The sequence below is a fragment of the Emys orbicularis genome, chromosome 8, assembly GCF_028017835.1.
Source record: "Emys orbicularis isolate rEmyOrb1 chromosome 8, rEmyOrb1.hap1, whole genome shotgun sequence".
In the NCBI taxonomy this organism is placed as follows: domain Eukaryota; kingdom Metazoa; phylum Chordata; order Testudines; family Emydidae; genus Emys; species Emys orbicularis.
In genome coordinates, this window is record NC_088690.1 from 106778078 (window position 1) to 106798230 (window position 20153).

Sequence of the window (20153 nt, forward strand, 5' to 3'; positions counted from 1 at the left end):
GGGGGGGGCCCCACCAGACAGGGGGTTGAGGAAAAAATGAAGTCTTTTTTGTTTTGGGCAACGGCCAAATAAAAGATAAATGGAGTAAAGAAAGAAAAGAAGCTTAAAAAAAAAGCTAAAGATTAGCAATTCTAAAGAGATTAATGATCCGCTAACGAATAGCTAAAGCTCCATCTCTAGCCAGGGGCAGTTGAAAAGGAACTGAGGAAGGTTTGCCTGCACAGTGCTGGTTTGCCTCGTGGCGGGGCAGCACATGCGCAGGCTGAACAGACACTGCTACCAACGTTCTCCAATCAGCAGTGCAGGGTCGCAGATACAACTACAGTAGAGCACCCATAGGGACACTACTTGAAGATACAGCAGAAAATATTTTATTGCACTGCACAACAGTTTATAAACACTGGGTCATTTTTGTTTAGAGTTCCTAAGGAAGGAATTTCTCACTTTAAATAACCCCATATACATTAATGAGCAGATTCAAGAAACTAAAGAATAATCATAAGGAGATACATTCTTTCTTTAGGATTTTCATTATATCCTATTACACACAGCTCTTGAGCAGTTAACTTTAAACTTCTCAGGCTAAGAGTGATGGATATCTAAAAACCCAGGATCTACTTTCTCAGACTAATAATTTGAAAAAGTCAATCACACTTCAGTTTGTGGCGCAATAATAAAGAACGTGCAATGACAATCATCTAGAATAACTTATAGTATCAAATAGTATTCCTTCCTGTTTTTTGTATGGAGATTTTCTATGACTGTTACTCATCATAGCAAGCATCTGCTAGATAAAATTTTCCTCCATTGGTATACACTCTTTCGGAATACAGGGTTCATTGTTAATAGCATAGTATAATTACTACATATATGATCTGATAGTTAACTACAGCAATATATAAAAAATAAAAACATCTAAATAGAGAGAAGCAAGGGGCATCTTACCTGGTTCCTGTCACGTGCATTTGTGTACCTGATCTTCTGGATGAAGTAAAATATTAACCATGCTGATGAAATTATCATCAAAACGATGAATGATATTGACACAAAGACTAGAGAGCCACGACTAAAATTCTTTGGAGGAACACGGGCTCCAACTGCTATTGCCATCAGGACAGAGATGTTCTTTTCCAAGTAATTTAGGATCTCCTTTACCTTGGACTCTGTAATCATGACAGCAACAATGTCTCCAGTTCCTACAAAAGAGACAGATAAAAGAAAAATCCACTCACTTTACATCGAAAATTAACATGGCTCACTGTTCACACCAAAGCTTTATTACACAGATGTTTGATGACTTGTCTTAAAGGATGCACCTAGCCCTTAAAGGATGCACTTGTGGCTGTTTAGCATTCATGGCTTGTACTGAAGACAGATCTCTGAATTGTGATGTTAGGTTTCCACAGTGCTACCATGTATTTGAATGCTATCAATTTATAGATTGTCAATGAGTGCTGTTTTTTTAAACTGTGTGTGTATTGAACTAGTGTAAAAAGGTACATTTCTTATCTACATATGATACCCTGCAAACTTCAGCCATGAGACCAGGGCAGATATTTATTCTCCTGGAACTTAAATACTATTCCACAGAAATCCCACTAGAAATTTTCACTTCTACAGGAAATAAATGGCATTTATTAGGGTTTTTGTTTTGTTACAGAACTTCATAGGTATCATCCATGTAAAGTGCAATGTGATTTAAAGAATAATTACATCTCTTAGGAAGCCAAGTAATTAAGGGAGAAAAAGTTATTCTCAGTTCTCCCCCTCAGGAGGCACCACAGTGTCAAGTGGGGCAGCAATCTGTTGGGGGCCTATAAAATATCTGAAGAGGGAGGGAAGCAGCATAGGTGTCTACAAAGTACATGCAATTAACTACCAAGTTGTAGCCCTATAAAATTTAAGTAACACAGAGAATATGGTAAACTCCCCCTGCAGTGTCAATGAATCTGATTAAGTGACTGAAGTTGGAAGCTCCCAGCAAAAATGAGCAACAAAATTTCCAGTCAAAGAACTAAATCTAGATATGAAGCTGTTGATCTGTTACCTCATGGGAAAGCCTTTAGTAAGCTACTATAGTTATCAAAAGATAAAGCCTGGAAATTCAAATTTAAGGTCACACTTAATCAACCCAAACATTGTGTATTTTCATATTTTGTAACTGAAGTTACTCGGACAACCACAATTCTGCCCCTGTATCTCTATCTACAGAGGAACCAAAAACTAAGAAATAATTCTATCCATGCAAATAAAAAATGCTACTGCAGTAGCTAGTGCGTAAATTCTACCTCACATGGCTACTAATGAAAACATTGGCTCCAATCTCTTCCCAGAATAACCCATTACAGTGATTTTCACAATTAAGCAACCAGGAAGCAGAAGATAAACAATTAGGCAATTCGCTACCGCCCATAAAGAGAGCACTGTCTCTTTCTAATCTGACTGAATATTTCTAGACCAGGAAAAGCCATGGAGTGAAGAGGAGAAAGACAAATCAAGATTACCAATAAGTAATTTTCTCATCATCTGCTTTCTCTCTTTCCCATGTTACAGCATCAGGTAGGAAGCCTAGGAAATCAGCCATGACCTTTCAAACTTCATAATGCGTGGAACAGTTTGGTGATCTGCATAAAAGGGACCTTAGAAGAGGGATGAGAATCTTCAGGAATGATGGATTATTCTTGGTGTGGTCCATCTGAAGGAGTAGCTAAGGAATAAAGAACTACCCTTCAATGGTCTTGACTGCCTTGAGGTACCAAGTCCTTTTCTCTGTGTGCTCTTTGGAGATAGTTTTAGGATCACTCTGACTAGTCTAGGGAATCCAGTACTATGAGGCTTCTGTTGACAGCTAAGGAATTCGTCCTGATAGAGATTGCCTTAGTGTACACAGAGTTGAGTGGCAGCTGCTCTGGAAAGATGCAGGGTTCCCCTAAAATGGTCTGACTTCCATGGTGACGCTAAGTAAGCCACTGCAAGAGGAAGTACAGAGCGCTATGGAAGGCGGGGCTCCACTAGTGAAGTAGCAAAAGTAAGTTTCTGGCCAGGTCACTCTGGAGTAAGGGAAAGCAAGGAATAAGTTTGGATGGAGAGTGGGGGGGGGAGAACAAATGTCAAGATTCAGCAGAAAGCAGAGGATTGAATGCAGGGCCTGTCAGCTGTACAGTCAGAGCTGCTGGCTCAGATTAGACAGAGCCCCTAGATGTGGTGGAAGCAACTAAAGGAAGAGCAGGAAACAGAGCTCCTATAAAAAGAAAAAAGCCCAGCAGAAAAGGTGGTGGGGGTCAGAGTAAGTAAATTAGGAGGCTCAAAATTGCCTCCCCAACAACAGTCTGGAAAGCTGTGTAAAGGATGGAAGAGGCGGGGGAGGGAGGAATGCTAGAGAACCCAGAGGGACAGCATGAGGAAGTACACTTACCTGTCAAGAACCTCTACAAATTGAGAGAATACATGGCTCAGATGGAGAGACCAATGTGTTTAAAAGAGAACTAGATAAATTCATGGAGGTTAAGTCCATTAATGGCTATTAGCCAGGATGGGTAAGGAAGGGTGTCCCTAGCCTCTGTTTGTCAGACGGTGGAGATGGATGGCAGGAGAGAGATCACTGGATCATTACCTGTTAGGTTCACTCCCTCTGGGGCCCCTGGCATTGGCCACTGTCGGTAGACAGGATACTGGGCTGGATGGACCTTTGGTCTGACCCAGTACGGCCATTCTTATGTTCCAAACAGCTTCTCTTCACCCACATCTTTTTTGTCTCCCTTTCTTCTTGTAGAAAAGGAGAAAAGCAGGGGAACAGTTTTTTACACTAGTATGAAGGAGGAAGAGCTTGCCTTAGATAAGGAAAGTGCAATCTTTTTACCTCCTGCTTTCTGGCTGGAAGAGAGAACATGTAATGTTTCTCTATAGAATGGAGCACAGCGAACACATTTAACAACTCTCCTAAACCCTGAACTCCCTATTATGAAAATCAGTAATTGAACAGGGAAGTGTAATGAGGGCTCATGCTTAGACTCACTACGTACAGCTCTCAAAAGAAATTGTCCTAATGAGCTTCTCAATGTCATAAGCATAGTTGACAGAATGGTACCTGCCCCCAGTCTCAGTAGAGAAGAAAAGCCCTACCACGAGAATTGATATACATGGTAATTACTTGAAAACAAATTCCGTAGCCCATCAAGAACAAACAAGAGGGGTTCCCCACCAAAAAAAACAACAACAACAACAAAAACTCACAAACCCACAAGACCTAATTGCTTAACAGTTTATAATATTTTAAATGAGTAGGGTGGAAGGAATGTAATCAAACCATCACATTTAAAAGACCAAGCGTAAAATAGGCAAAATCCAGTGTTTCATTTGGAACCAAGTATTTTTAAAGAAAAGTAGACATAACTCATCTGAAGCGTTAAACAAATAGAAACCAACACAAGTTATAGAAAATGAATTCGAATAGTAGAGCACCAGAGATTCACAGAAGATCCACTGTAGATTGTCGCTGTACAGGCATTCCCTCAATTCTTGGGGAAGATTGAGTGTTTCATTTTCACATGAAAATGTACAAACTATTTGCTGTGATATTTACTAGATGATAGGGGTTGAAGAAATTAAGAGAGCAGAAAGCCCAAACCCTCTATTTCAGTATCTCCGTTCTCAGTCAGCACCTTAACTCCTTAATTCTATTAACAGGGCATTAGTTGGTTTCCTACCCTGTACAGGAGTGGCCCAGTCCGTACCTGCAGCTGAGATGAGTACAAGACAAGAGCCATCTGTCCCTTGGCTGAGGAAACCTCTGTTAACACATCAGTGCTGCATATACCAAGTATTTCTGAAACCCTGAACAATATGGCTCATAGATGACATGTGATGATCAAGAGCAGACCATTTATTTATGCTCAGTGTTTTCCCTAGAACAGCAAGTCTCATACTTTATTGGTTCATATACCACCTTCTTAAAGAGTTGTTGTGAAGAGAGTTGATGGAACATTAAACTCATGTACCACAATTTGGGAACCCCTGCCTGAGAACCCTGTCTTGCTATGAGTCCCAATTAGTTACATACTGCCATCCTGGAATCACTCTAGTGCATCAGAATATCAGCCAGCAATAGCCAAACTAGTGTTCCAATACAAACGTTATTTATGGAGCCATCGGCAAAGCACAACTGACTAAGATCTCAGTAGTTTAGCCTGTTTCTTTCTCAATCAACTGCAGAAGCCTTTACTTGGTCTTTGCCCCAAAATTATGACAATCTGTCTTGGTCATGTGTTTGTACAATGCCTAGCACAAGGGGTCTGGTCCATGACTGGGATTCCTTGCCACTACTGCAATATAATTTACACCTGGAAGGACTGAAAGGTAAACAGACAGAAACCACCTCTACTGCTTCTGATTCTACAAAGCCCAAAAAAGAAAACTAAGGAAAAAAAGGAAAACAGATTGTATACCTATGAGTGAAAATGTTCTGTATGTTTTAATCAGTGGAAATTGTAAGATGGAAAGTTCTTTAGTACGCTAACACTAACAAAGCCGATTAACCAAATACCCATGGAGAAGGGGAGCAAAAGTCTATCAAATGCGTCACATCTTACACAGCTTCAAAAGAGCGGAAGAAAAACCTCTGAAATACTGAACATAAAATTTTGAAAGTACCTATAGAAATAAGAGTATGTATTAACAGTGAAGTCACATCCCAAAATGCTAATGAGAACCAACATTTCAGTCAGCCAAGAACAAAGCTATTCTCCAGGAAAAAGACAACTGGATTTTCACTAAAACCAGCCACAGGCTGTGAACTAAGGACAGACACTAGATCTAGGATGCAACACTCACAGATGCCAACATTTAATTTAAATGATTCTCATATTTCATATTAGTGTAGCTTTTCCTATATTAAATACAAGTCAGCTGGCCTGGCTGTAAATGTATGGGGTTAATGCGCCGCTGAATATCATTACACAATTTTTAATTATTATTATTTGATAGAGGGGAAACAAACCAAAAAGTGATAAAAGGAACTAAAGAAAGGGAAGAACCGAAAAACAATGGGGCGAGGAGGAAGGAGAAAGCGATAAGGATGATAGTGAAGAAATAGTGGAACTCAGACCAAGAATTTTTCCCCCATACTAAATTATGTGAGATTAAGTTTTGTCAACTACCAAAATTTTGTATTTTGTTAGCTCCCTGGATTATCACAGAGTGACTGTGTTCACTCCTAGTTAATCTAAACAAGATTAAGAAAACAGGCCGACAGCTATTTCAAAGAAGAATCCTCATTTTCTCTCATATATTCCACTGTCCCATTAGCAGTCTTAGGTTTACTCCTTTCTACTTTTACTGTCTTGTAAGGCTACTGAATCTTCTTTTGAAACTTATTGGATTGGCCACTGCAGGAATCAGGCTACTGTATTAGACAGACCATGGGTCAGATTTAATCCAGTATTGCAATTTCTATGTCCGTATGTTAATGCTAGCAATAACATTAGCGTCCTGGCACCAAAGGAGAGCTAGTAGATGTTTACTGTCTGACAAATTCTCAGCTGACATCCTGGAGTGTCCACAAGCATCTGATTGAACAAGTCAGTGCCTGGTGAGGACATGGTGAGAGGCAGATAAATGTTTTGTGAATATCTGACTCTTGCAAAACCCATTTTAAAAAAAGAAAAGAAAAAAAAGAGTAGGCTGACACCATTTAAGTTTGGTGACAACAGTTCTTCCATGGCAGCAACTTTAATAAAAACAACCTGTAAAGTTAGTGTGTGTTACAATGCATTTTAAAAGGGGAACATTCATCTATTTAGTCTTGTTCTTTGAAATAAGCATTGTACAGTTTTAAAGAGTGGCCATTACTTGCCACCCTAACTACCTGGTGGCAATTTGTCATCAGGGCATTTGCACCGAAAACCTCCTGACAAAGCTTCTCTCCCCACCCCATCCTACTTATACCACTGTAAGATGGGCACAGTTTATTTCAATTATCAGAGCAGGAAAACATATATAGTGTAGTAAGATGAGGCCCTGAAACAAACCCTTATATCAGAGACCTGGTATGAGGCCTAAAGCCTGAAGTAATGGTCAAGACTTTACTAACATAAAGCAAAGTTAAGCTGTGAGCCAGAGACAGGCCCTGCTCACAGAAGCTGGCAAGGAAAGGGCTGATGCTGCAAAAAGATACATACCTAAGAGGTACTGGACACTAGATATCAGAACATTTGGATACTTGCACATTCCACACAGATAACAAGGAACAAGCTGACCCATCCTAAAGACAGGGTCAAAAGGGTAATATGATGGATCGAGTTGTTTTGTTCAAACCAACACGTACAAGGTGAGAGGTGACACCTTACTGTGTAGAAGGGTTGTACCTTACTACGTAGGGGGGTTGCACCTCAATACGTCAGGAATGATGTGTAACTTGTACCTGAGGCGGTCTCTTTGTCTGGCCTAGGGGGCAGTGGAGTGTCCCGCCACTGACTGAGCCGGTCCATTGTCAGGGGGCACATATTCGTAGTATGTCCTGTACAGTCTGTGGGGAACTATTACTGTGCTTTGTTTGACAATAAACCTGGCCGGGTGCCTTCGTACCTTCTTAGAGTCTGTAGTCATTGGGGGTTCTCTCAGGGGTCTGCTGTGTCAGCTATCTGCACAGAGCCGGGGCAGCACATAGACGGAACACACGCACGCAGCCGACTTATCAACATTGAACAGAGCAGAGCACCACACCGGTGGCCGTCTGACAACATATAGTAGCAGATATAATTATCATAATGAAGTTTTTAGTACTAGGAAACAGTGAGCTTTGGAATGAGATGGACAGTCTTTACAGAAGCCAGATTTCTCCATTCTTGTATTACAACAGCAAAAAAATCCCACACTTACATGTCATGTGAGTACTTCTGAAAGCATTTCAATACATATGAAAATAATGACAAACACCATGCACTGTCCATGGGAGGATCGATCCTTTTATTGTGAAGGACAGATTTCTGAACTAGCATTATACCACTCAGAACAGAGCACAAACACAGCTCTTGAGCTGAGGGGGTAGAAAATAAATTTGTTCAAGTAATATGAAAAGCTATTACAGATTTAGCGAGAACAATCACAGATGCTTTAAACATGCAAAGTAAATCTTATTTGCACAAGCATGAAGGCTTAAAGGGAATTTTTCTGAAGTCCCCTGGCCACACCACCTCCACAGCAAGCAAGACAAATATTCTAATGAAACTATACCATATGCAGGTCTATGGTTAATACGACTGGAGGACAAGTGGATTAAAATGCAGATGTTTAGGAAAACCTGCAGACAAAAGCTCTTCATTTATGTTTACTTGATGGAACAGATGTCAGGTACTGCTGTTACTTTGAAGAAGTTTGCCCCTTTCCCCCTACCAACTACTCAAGTTAGAAAATGTTAATGCAAGTACCCAGAAGTATGCTAGGTGCTTCACGTACATGACAGGTCTCTTCCTGCCCCAGAACTTACAATTTAAGGAGAAAAATGAATAGGATAAAATAAAGGGTAAGAAATGCGTTGCATTCAGACTCATTGCATTTTCATTACAACCCAGTCCTCAAACTTTTATCTTCCCAAAAGCTTTTTTGATATCTAGCACCCCCCCAATGCTGTTTGCTCTTCAAACTTCATCCACTGCTTTTAACTTTTCATCTATAATTTGATTCTTTTCCCCTCAGTGAAAATAACTCCAACACATTAACCACATCATCTCACCCCTAGGTTTATACCCAGTGGCCTCCCACCTTTCTTCACCTCCCTCTGGACAGATGAGCAAATAAGAGAATTAGTTCTGTTGGCAGTGATTGTTTCCTGTGGCTGTACTCCCCTCACTGCTACTTGTGCTTCAAGCTTTTGTGCATCACATCTTTTCAGAGGACATTGCTGCTTCTGCCTCATGTGGCTGAAGGTGGCTAGAAGCGTACATGAAGTATACTATACTTTCACTCCATTCTGCCATTTTGGTGACACCAAGATCCAACAGCAACAGACTGTCAAGTTAATTCTGATGAACTGTTTTCAAGGCAACATCTTTAGGCAAAACCATTTATTGTCCCCCTGGCCTCACTAACCTTTTTCTGAAAAGGTCCCGTCATTGCAGCTCCACTGGTGGTAGCAAAGGTTCAAGTAATAGTATGCACAAGGCACCAGACAGCGGCCAACATTTTAACCACCATGTTTTTGACATCTGTGCCACGTTACAGTGGGAAGACTTTCTGGAGAAATGGCTAGTGTAGACAGGGCCGGCTCTAGGCACCAGCGCTCCAAGCATGTGCTTGGGGCAGCATTTTCCAAGGGGCAGCACTCCGGCTCTTTTTTTTTTTTTTTTGCTTGGGGCGCAAAAAGCCGGGAGCCGGCCCTGAGCGGAGGTGAGCTGTGGTGGTGCGGGGCGCGGGGAGGGCCGCAGGGAGTTACCCTGGGGGGGGAGACAGAGGAACCGCTCCCCCCCAAGCTCACCTCCGCTCCACTGCCGCCTGCTCCCCCGAGCGCGCCACCCCTCTGCTTCTCCCTCCTCCCTCCCAGGCTTGCCACGCGAAACAGCTGTTTTGCGGTAAGCCTGGGAGGGAGGGGAGAGAAGCGGAGCGGCTGCGGCGCGCTCAGGGGAGCAGGCGGAGTGGAGATGAGCTGCGGCGGTGGGGGGCATGGGGAGGGCTGCAGGAAGTAACCGGGGGGGAAGAGGAACCGCTTCCCCCCAGCCCACTGCCGCCTGCTCCCCCGAGCACGCTGCCACTCCGCTTCTCCCCCCTCCCTCCCAGGCTTGCCGCGCGAAACAGCAAGAACAGGCATTGGACAGTATTATGAAAATCTGCCTACAGACTTCACTATACTGGGGTTTAAAGTTCACAATCGCACTGCTAATGTAAATGTCAGCACTTCATTCAGTTCCTGTTTTCTTTCTTTCTTTAAGAAGGGAGGGGATGAGATTAAGAGGAACACAAATCCAGAAAGCATATGCAGCTTTCCAAAGAATGGCACTGGGAAATCACCTTCAAAGTAAGTTAAAGAAATTGTGTTACATTCCAGTTTAACAAGTCTGACAAATTGAGGCATTTTCACATCCCCTGCAGATTTACTAGCCTTAACCGGAAAACCCTTCCCAACAGAACAGCTTGTGTGTCTGGGTTTTTTAAGCTTCAAGCTTTCAATACAACTTTCACTGGAGTATCGGGAGGATAAATTCATGGTGTGCTGAGCTCAGATAAGGTGAGAACCACAGAAAAAGTTATAAATCCTCTTCAGACCTGAAATTATGACAGGGTTGAATTTTGTTAAATGGTAAAGAAAGCTTCTCTTTTTCCACCTTCCTCCTACTGCCTTATTCTTAGGGTACGTCTACACTACCCACCAGATCGGCGGGTAGGGATCGATCTATCGGGGATCGATTTATCACGTCTAGTGTAGACGTGATAAAATCGATCCCCGATCGCTCTGCCGTCGACTCCGGAACTCCACTGCGGCGAGAGGCGGAAGCAGAGTCGACGGGGGAGCGGCAGTGGTTGACTCGCTGCCGTCCTCACGGCCAGGTAAATCAACCTAAGATACGCAACTTCAGCTATGCGAATAGCGTAGCTGAAGTCAGCGTATCTTAGGTCGGCCCCCCTCCCTAGTGTAGACCTAGCCTTAGATTCAAATAGTTCAAAGATGTGACCAATCATTTTGCTTGTACTGTGCATCCTCCCTCTAGGTGTAGAGTCTGTTACCTTCTGGAAACAGCATTTACAGCTCATGCGCCCACAGAAAATCTTGTAGTAGCCTCAGGGGCTTTAAGTGATGGAAATGTTATTCAAAAGATGACCTAGCCTTTTCAGCTTTTTAATTCTTTTCACCAAGGCAAAACAATTCTGTAAAACAGGTATAAAGCAGCTGAAGACTGAAATGTGTCTACAGATGTTTGATGTAGTAGTTTCTCCCTCCTTCCCCCAAGTGATGCTTCTTTCTATCTACTTGACCTCGCAAGGCTGGAATGGAAAGGAAAATAGACTTCATTTTGACTTTACCGCAGCATGCATCTTACGTGGTTGCTCTCTTTTTCTGAAACATACAGTAGTCTGTTAACATCTGACTTTCAAGTGATGCATTCATTGTCTTTTTAGGTTGTCCTTTTTGAGAACCAGTTTAAGTCAGACAGATCACTTTTACAGTGAATGAGGTCCCTCTGAGAAGAGCATACATTTTAAAAAGTTTGAAACAGATCGTTGAGGGTGCTCTATGGAAGATGGAGGAGAGTTCTTAGAGGAAGTATTTCTTTTCCTATCTGTTGCTCAAACCTCTTTTGCCTAGGAATTTTGTAGCCCTGGAGATATACTCACTTCCTGTGATCTTCCAAAGTGGATTTTAATATATGTTTATATGAAGGCTGTTTTGACAGCCCTTTCCATGCTTGTTTCCCCCAGTACCACTAACATCCCTATTAACATTTCAAGCATGTCTGAATGATAGCTCTGGTTGCCTCCAGAATAAAAAGGAACTCACTCAGGTGTGATCAGAAGAAAATGCATCGAGGGAGACAAGGAACTAAAAGATAAGTTTCATAGGAGGACAATGCCATTTAATCATGCAGCTCTCATCAATAAGAGTCATGTCCATGTACTGATTTGAAAGCTTGCCTCCAAGCATTTGCATCTTAGCTAGTGGTCACCTTTTAAGAAAAGTATTTTAAAAACTTTTGCATTGTAGCACACCACGTTTTTTTTATCAAGTGAATTAATGTGGCTACCATGACATAAGTATAAGTTAAAGGAACACTTTCCATTTCTTAACTAAAGCAACTGATAAAGGAAAAGAGACTAATAAATCTAAAAGAAATGGTTCAGGAGATCTAGTTTGCATGTTTATTTACAAACAAGGCACTACATGAGCCAGCATGAATGATGAGCAGCTGGTTGGCCTTGGGAGAAGCAGCAGCTCTCACTTTGCTCTTGTTCAAAGGGAAAAAACTCATGGTAGACAGATCTTTCTACTTTTTCCTTCCCCCCATTTTGCATCTATATTTACCACCTTTGTTTGCACAAATTTTATTGGATATTTCATAGCAAAAACATTTGGAATGAACTTGCATTAGGACTGAAAATGTAGTTTCTACTGTTGGGAAGTAAGCAAAGCTAACAATCAGGGAATGAAAAATGTTAATGACAGAAAACCTTGAGCAAATATAAATTTTGATGTCAGAATAGCTTATTAAGAATGAATCCATTTCAGTCAGCTGCAAATGAAAATAGAAAAATGATCAATGCTAAAAATCTACTCTACTTACTACTTAATCCTATTTAAAACCCAACAAAGTAAACTAAATAAAAAAGTGATGTGCCCTAACTGATTGACATGCAAATCAAAATATTTTGGGATTCAGTGGTCCTGAGGAAAACACTAGTACTCACTCAGGACATTTCTATATAATGCCTTCAAGGAGCAAGGAACCTGCAATAGAAACAAACAGATATTCTTCAAGCTGACCAACACATTCAATGTTGTTTCTAATTATCCAGGTATTTATATCATACAGTATGGTAGGTGAACCAGTCCAGCTCACCAGTCTATCTTCAATGGACAAACAGCTCTCTTCCACTTCCCTAGTGGTGGAAACAGTAGCAATGCCAAAGTTAAGGTTGCAGTCAATCCAACAAGAATTTTATACTTATTTTTAAGAAATGTTGCAAGAATGGCAAAGAAAAATTAAAATTCACATAGTTGAATTTTTCATGTTGGTTTGGCATGGTATGGTATAGATCGGGTTAATTACACATGGAATAATAAGATGTCAGACGTGACTACTTAAAAATATTTGAAAGGGAAGTCACCTTTTTGGCATCCATTTTGGCATCTGGGACCTGATTTTTGCTTCTGTATATGCTGATTAGGGCAATATCGCTTTGAAGTGGGTCCCCATTCTTTTTTGGGGGTGGTTCCTGCAGTTAAGTTACTGCTTATAAATACACCAACATGATGAGAGGGAGGGGAGAGAGAAAGCTATTAATCAAATAGCCTGTATCCTAGAGCAAGTTACACGAGTTGGAAAAGAGGAAACCCTATGTTCATATCTCACTTCTAGTGATTACTGGTTATATTTCTAGGCATTTTACCATCTCTTTTGATCAAGGCTGGAATCCCCTACCCAAGAAAGCACTCAAGTATGAGCAACCATACTTCCTTTTACACACAAGTTAATGGAAAAGTTTTAATTAAGGCTACGATTTTGTCATGGACATTTTTAGTAAAAGTCAGGGACAGGTCACGGGCAATGAACAAAAATTCACGGAAGCCACCTGTCCCTGACTTTTACTAAAAACATCCCTGACAAAATGGGGAGGGAGGAGGGTCCTGCACCCTGCCCCACTGCATGCAGCGTCAGGGAGCTGTGGCCCCCCTGCTGCCGGTGGGGGCTGGACTGCTGCAGCGCCCCAATGTCACGGAGATCTCTGGAAGTCACGGATTTCGTGACTTCTGCAACCTCCGTGACATACTCGTAGCCTTAGTTATAATGCTACAACTCCATCTCCTACAGATACTGAAAATAAGCTCCCAATTTCAAACACACACACACAAAATTTTAACCATGACCTCAGCAATGTTAAGGCACAATAATTCACTGAATGCCTAGCATTTGTGCCAGTCAGATATGACAGTCTGTTATTACAAGAGTATGAGATCACTTAAGGTTTTGCTTTTAGAGCAAACAGATGGTAGTCTGGATCCACAAGGTTACGGATGCAGAAATGAGCTAACACAAGAGAGAAGACTTCAATTGAAAGGTTATTAGCAAATATTTCAAACAAACAATTTTAACTTCAGCACAGTAGAACATGACTGGAGAGAAGTTACAATAGCAGGCCATCGCTGCAAGGAACATCTTCAATATTTGCTTTATATGCTCTCTGCAGTTCAGTAGTAACTATAAAAACTCATTTCAAAAGATTCTGAGAATAACCAATGGGTCTCCTCACACTAGCCCACACACTTCTTCATTTTCTGTTACATTAGCATTACTTCTTCTTCAGCTTTCATTTCTGTGACTAACAGCAACATCCCTTGCTGTACATAGTTGAATTTTCCAGCCAACCCAGTGCTCACCAGACAAGAAGTGGAGTGTCTTGTGTTTATGGCACAAGATCAAATCAGGAGAGCTGGGATCTAGTCCTAGAACTGCCATTGAGTGTGTGTGGCCTTGGACAAGTCATTTAACCAAATATGTTAAAGAAGGATAATACTTGCATACCTGCCAAACAGGAGTAATGCAATGATTAGTTATAAGATTTGTAAAGTGCTTTATATTTTTAAAGTGCTAAGTGTTGAATATTTACTAGTTCAACAGCATTTTCTGGATGTCTTCTAATAGTGATTTCATTATTGTGCTTATCACAACCTACATTCTTACCTAATGTAGCTTATTTCTTACCTGGGGTAGAATATAATGAACACAGAAAGTAAGGCATGGGGGAGAAAAACAGATCTTAAAAATAAAACCACAATGAATACTTCCATTTTGTTTCTTAATAATCCCCACTTCTGTGTCGTAAAAGTTTACCAGTCTTTAAAGAAATGTCAAAGGGCAGGAAGAGTGATTCAACAAGGTTAAGTAGACAAACTTTTTAAATGTACCATGAAACTCTAAAGACTGGATTTGTGTTCAGACATAGGGTAGTACAAAGTGTTAAGATCTTTAGTTTTGAACCAAGAAGGAAGATAACCTTGTCATTGGGCAGAATAAGGAAGCTAAATAAGGTAGCTATCACTATCAATTAGACTCATGCCTCTGCCCTCAACAACTAACTTCAATATTTTATGTGAAATATTTTTTCCTATTTCATAGAAAGTTCATATTCATATTTTAAAGCTTGTTGGGGGGGGGGGAGGGGGGAGGAGAGAGGGTAGAACTGTCAATAGAACAGTGTCCAAAAGTTATAGCCTTGAGGCCTGTGATTATTTTTACATCCAAAATCTGCTTTAAAAAATCTGCAATCTTGATAAATCAAAGTATTAGCTTAATGCAGGCCATATGAGAACAGATTCTTATCAAGATGTTTTTAGTTTGATAACCAAATATTTAATTTCATTCATCCCATAACAGTGAGGTGATGCTGGCAGGCAGCTCCATCTTTGCTATTTCTGGATAGCGGGTTCAATTTGCTCCAAATGATTTTGGAGCCAGAAAATAATGGATGCCTATTGAAGAGATATTTTTTGCTTGTAGGCAATATATCCCCACAGAGAAACTTCAATCTAAGAGTCCTCTCAAATAAGTATAGCTAAGTCTACAATAGGAATGGCAAGAGAACAACCTTATCTGAATCTGAAATTGCTACAAAACCATGTGACAAACAAACCCAAGGAACTAGGGGGCACCGTATTGCTGGAGGTTTAGTCTGTGGATAAGAAACAATACCTGACTGCTTATGGTCATTAACAATCTCCTGGGCCTTTTCACAACGGTAAGAGGATGTAACTTCTCCATCCTCTGAAAACAAGCCAGTTCTACCAGTGGCTACAGGTATTTCAGTGTTGGTTGAAATACACACATGAAAAGCACTTCGGTAGTGTCCCAGATTGCTCTCCCAGTCTCCTTAATACTATGGAACAGATTTTCTTGCTTGTCTTAGAAAGAGACAATAGCTTCCTTATGCTCCAAGGTGTGTGCTTCAAACACACTCCTGTTTGGGACCCATTATCTAGTCAGACAACTCCACCTACTGCATGATAGACTTTGATTATGTGCCTCCAAGAGATACAGTGAGAAGACTGCTTTAAATATGATGCAGTTGATGTGTGTTACCAAAATGGTTTTTATTATCAGAATCACACAATATATAAAATGTTAAACGCTATATATAAGATGTGTTCCTACAACTAGAAAATTTTTTATCTCAGTTTATTGATCTTAAAGCCTAATCCCATTCTTCAAATTCCACTGGAGGCCTGAAAAGCCAGCCACACCTCTGACCTGTCATCCTGCATCATTTAAGAGACAAGATTATATAATGAAAGTCAGACCGACCGCATGGCCTTAAAATCATGTTATCTAACTTCAACAAGTAAAACACAAGTGGAGAAACAAGTTGATGCAAGATAAATTTTAAGATGACACTATCTGAACTACTAGGTTTGTGTTTGATTTTTGCATAAGCCTGGCAGACTAGAGTAAAATTCACTTTGAGTTTGGGAATGAATGGGTGGAATTCTCACTGATCCATGGGGGGAAAAAAAGGCTTTGGTCTGAGTCAATGGACTGTTTATGCTCAAGTGGGTTTAATGGGCATCAGCAACCCCCAAACTTATTTTTCTTGTGGATCTGCCATTATTCTACTGGCTTTGGATACTCCAGATCTACAATAAGATAAATTTGAGTGCTTAAAACCTATGCAGCTTTTTACCAACATGTTTGCACATCCTTTTAAGAATAAATTTTGATGCCTGATTGGAATAATAAACTATAGTATAGCAAGAACAGAGATTTGGTTCAAGCTTCTCTTCATTGTTTCACCAATATCCCTGAATCCTGACCTGAAATCACCACTTTTTTGGAGACAGGATAGTTCTGCTTCTATATCCATTCCCCTTCTTGATGTCCAAGTACCTGCCAACAAGCATTACCATGGCAACTGCGGTGGCAGCATGAACTTTAGAGACCTGTCAACTCTGAACTTGACTGAGATCCCTAAACAGCCATTAGTGACCTGAAGTCATTGTCATCCACTGCCCGTTTTGCCTTTGAACCAGTAACCAAGAACACACCCATCTTCTCTGATCACATTTCAAAACAAGCATGAATTCTCCTCCATCAACCATTATTCTTTTATCAGAGAATATAATCTGATTTTTATATTTTCCCCTTGATCTGTAATTTACGCTTTCCTGGTTTGGGAGGGATAGGGTGGGGTGTAAGATTCATCCTCTAAAAAGCTAGTCTTAATTCTAAAAGCAGAATGAAAAGAGTCAATTATACATCATTGAATGGATTTTCTCTCTCTCAAAAAGGGATGCATTATTTATCCAAGGATGCAATGAAGCAGTAAGCTTGTTCTGATTACTTTAAAGGCTTAATCCAAGTCTACATTGGATGTAAAGATGCAATGCTAGATGTAGTGTTAAGACTTAAGGAGAAAATTTCTGTAACTTTGGCAACACTGAATCAGTAATCAATGGAATTTAATAATTTTATTTTGGTGCTTTAGTTCTCATTTAAATAAATTTTATTTTAAGACGCAAAACAGTAAGAGCCACGATGCAGGTAGCCCTCATCACGAAAAAGCTGATGGAGCATCAACTGAGAAGGCTGGGTCATATGAAACAATGATACGTGGGAGGTGGTGGTCAGAGTACAAGATCTAGTAGTCACGGGACAGAGACCATGAGAGAGACCCAGAAAAATGTGCTTCAAGGTGCTGAAGGAGGACATGAAGAATGTCGATGTCAGCTTGGAAGAAACACTTGATCTTCAAGAGTTCCTGTCAAGACAAAGAGCCAACGGCCCCAACTAACAACAAGGTGAAGATGATAATGTAGAAGAAAAGGACAGAAGCTGTGCTAATCTCAAATTTAAAATTACAGCACTTTTACATAGATTTAAAATTATAAAACATTTCAAGATTTACCTGAATTTGAGAATTAATCAGTCATTTAGTAACACTGTTAAATTTAAGTCTCTACTACACAAGCACATTTAAAAAAAATTAATATTAACACTTTTATTTTACCTGCATTTCCTTCTTATTCCCATTACTGACTATAAAGAGACAGCTACTAAATATTTTCCCCTGCCACATATTCTCTCTGTGCATTAGATATTATTTGTTCTGCTTGAATAAAAGCAGCAAGCAAAACCACTGATAAAGCTGCCTTCCTGCCAGTAATGTCCCAACCTTTCTAATATAAACTGCTTTGGGAAAGATGTCCTTCATTTACCCAAGAGAGGTCATTTACCAGGATATGTGGAGATATATATATAAAAATATTACTATAGGGATATAGATAGGGAAGAGACAACAAAAACACCTGTTGTAACTAAGCTTAGCAGTTTTTTGTTAGTGGATATAAGCTCACTGAGGTCAATACCTCTTTTGCTAGTTGGCCCTGGGAGACAGTGTAGCATTAAAACCTGAACATCAGAGACTTAATATACTACCAGAGCACATAAAATCAAACAGCTTTTGCTATAAAAGATGCCAATTGTTTTCATTTAATATGATGAAAATATTGATTGGAGAGTGACAATTGATATCTGGCCATCAAAAAGAATTTGTACTCTGCTGGAGAAGTATATTGAGAAAGTGCATATACATGTGTTTCCATAGATTTCAAATGTTTAAATCTATATTCAGCTAGGAAATGGAAAGAATGAGTTGGATGAAATATTTTTCACCATGCCAAAAGAAACTGACCTGAGGGAGGATTGTTTGCTGAAATCCACAAGGGGACAGGTACCCTTCAAAAAGCACCAAAACGTTCAAGGTAAATCTTTATGGACTCTGTTTTTATGTGCAAGATTTGTGTATCCAAGCCTCAAATGGTTTGGTTCCCAGGTCCCCAAGAAACTACCTCTCCCCACAAGATACCACAGTAGTTGAGATAATCTGAGGTGGGAAATGCAAAGGGTCCCCTGGCTGCTATGGAATTTGTTTCAGCAACTGGATGTGGTGATTTTCAGTACATGCTATTAGACCTACACATTTGTCAAGGCTTTTCTTTGCAAAGAGAGTTGATAGGGAGATGGTAATGATTGAGGCTACAGGGCAAATGGGACTCAGAGTTGCCATTCTGAGTTAGAAAGATACAGGTCTGTGGGCCTAGTTGGAGAATCAGGGGCACCATTTAGGTCAAGTGAGCTGCCCCATGACATATATGCTCCTTTGCAAAGGATCCCTGTTTCTTTGCAAACAACGCTGACCTCAGACTGACAAATTCACTACACCAAACACATCTTACAGGATATTTAGCTATAAGGAGTAACATGTAAAATATCTACAGAAAGCTTGTAACTTTTCAAGATTTATAATTGTTGCAAGATGTATGTATGGGTAATATTTAAGGAATAATATATTTATATTGAAAGTTTGCTTTATGGACTTGGAATAGAAACTAGTCACCAGGTGACGTGACACAATGCAAGGCTCCGTTGTATAGTTTTGTGCAATACTAAGACTTTCAGTGGAAAGCCATGAGTAGCAACTGCAAACAACTGAACTTAAAGGTAAAAACAAACAAACAAATAAACAAAAACACCATTACAACAAGACAGGGGTTCACCCTGTCAGTGTATAGAACCAAAGGATTGTGGTCCTGTGGATCCTTTCACTCAGGAGACACCTGGAGGAACACAGTGTTCTCATGAAAAACTAGATCCTGGTGCTTGTGAAGCCAGCCAGCTCTGCAACTGCCAGACCTTGGGGCGGGGGAAGGGGATGTACTTGATTAGATAGGGAAGGTAACTATTAAGTGTAGACAGCGTTTTGCATTTTATGATTTTGTTCTGTATTGTAACCATTTGTTGCCACCACTCTCATTTCTAGTTAAATCTTTAGTCTTTCTTAAATAAATCTACTTTTGTTTTATTATAAGGGCTCACCAGTGCTGTGTGATTTACAGCAGTGGTTCTCAACCTTTCCAAACTACTGTACCACTTTCAGGAGTCTGATTTGTCTTGCATACCCCCAAGTTACACCTCACTTAAAAACTACTTGCTTACAAAAACAGTCATAGAAATACAGATGTGTCGCAGCACACTATTACTGAAAAATTGCTTACTCTCTCATTTTTACCATATAATTATTTATATTCCAATTGATTTATTTTATACTGTACATGCATTTCAGTGTATAGTATAAAGAGCAGCATAAACAAGTCATTGTCTGTATGAAATTTTAGTTTGTACTGACTTCACTAGTGCATTTTATGTACCCTGTTGTAAAACTAAGCAAATATCTGGATGAGTTGATTACCCGCCCTGGAAGACCTCTGCGTACCCCTGGTTGAGAACCACTGGTTTACAGGAGTGGTGGTTTAAGGTAAAACTAGTAATCTGGGGCACACTGCTCTTCCAGGGGCAGAGGATCTGGAATTTCTGTAAGTTGCCAATTAAAGGGGCTGGATATCTCAGTGGAACACTTCAAAGGGACTTAGGGAGAGGGGTGCATCTATTGTTAGCCTGCAA

General features: G+C 40.3%; 1 protein-coding gene across 2 annotated transcripts in view; it reads right to left on the reverse strand.

Moving 5' to 3' along the window:
* The window catches only part of RNF130 (ring finger protein 130), an 85470-nt gene that overhangs the window by 43818 nt on the left and 21499 nt on the right, over nucleotides 1-20153 (reverse strand). For both annotated transcript variants that reach the window (XM_065409067.1, XM_065409066.1), the window contains exon 3: nucleotides 946-1196. In XM_065409067.1, the coding sequence (XP_065265139.1) occupies nucleotides 946-1196 (251 nt within the window). The remainder of the gene's footprint in view (nucleotides 1-945; nucleotides 1197-20153) is intronic.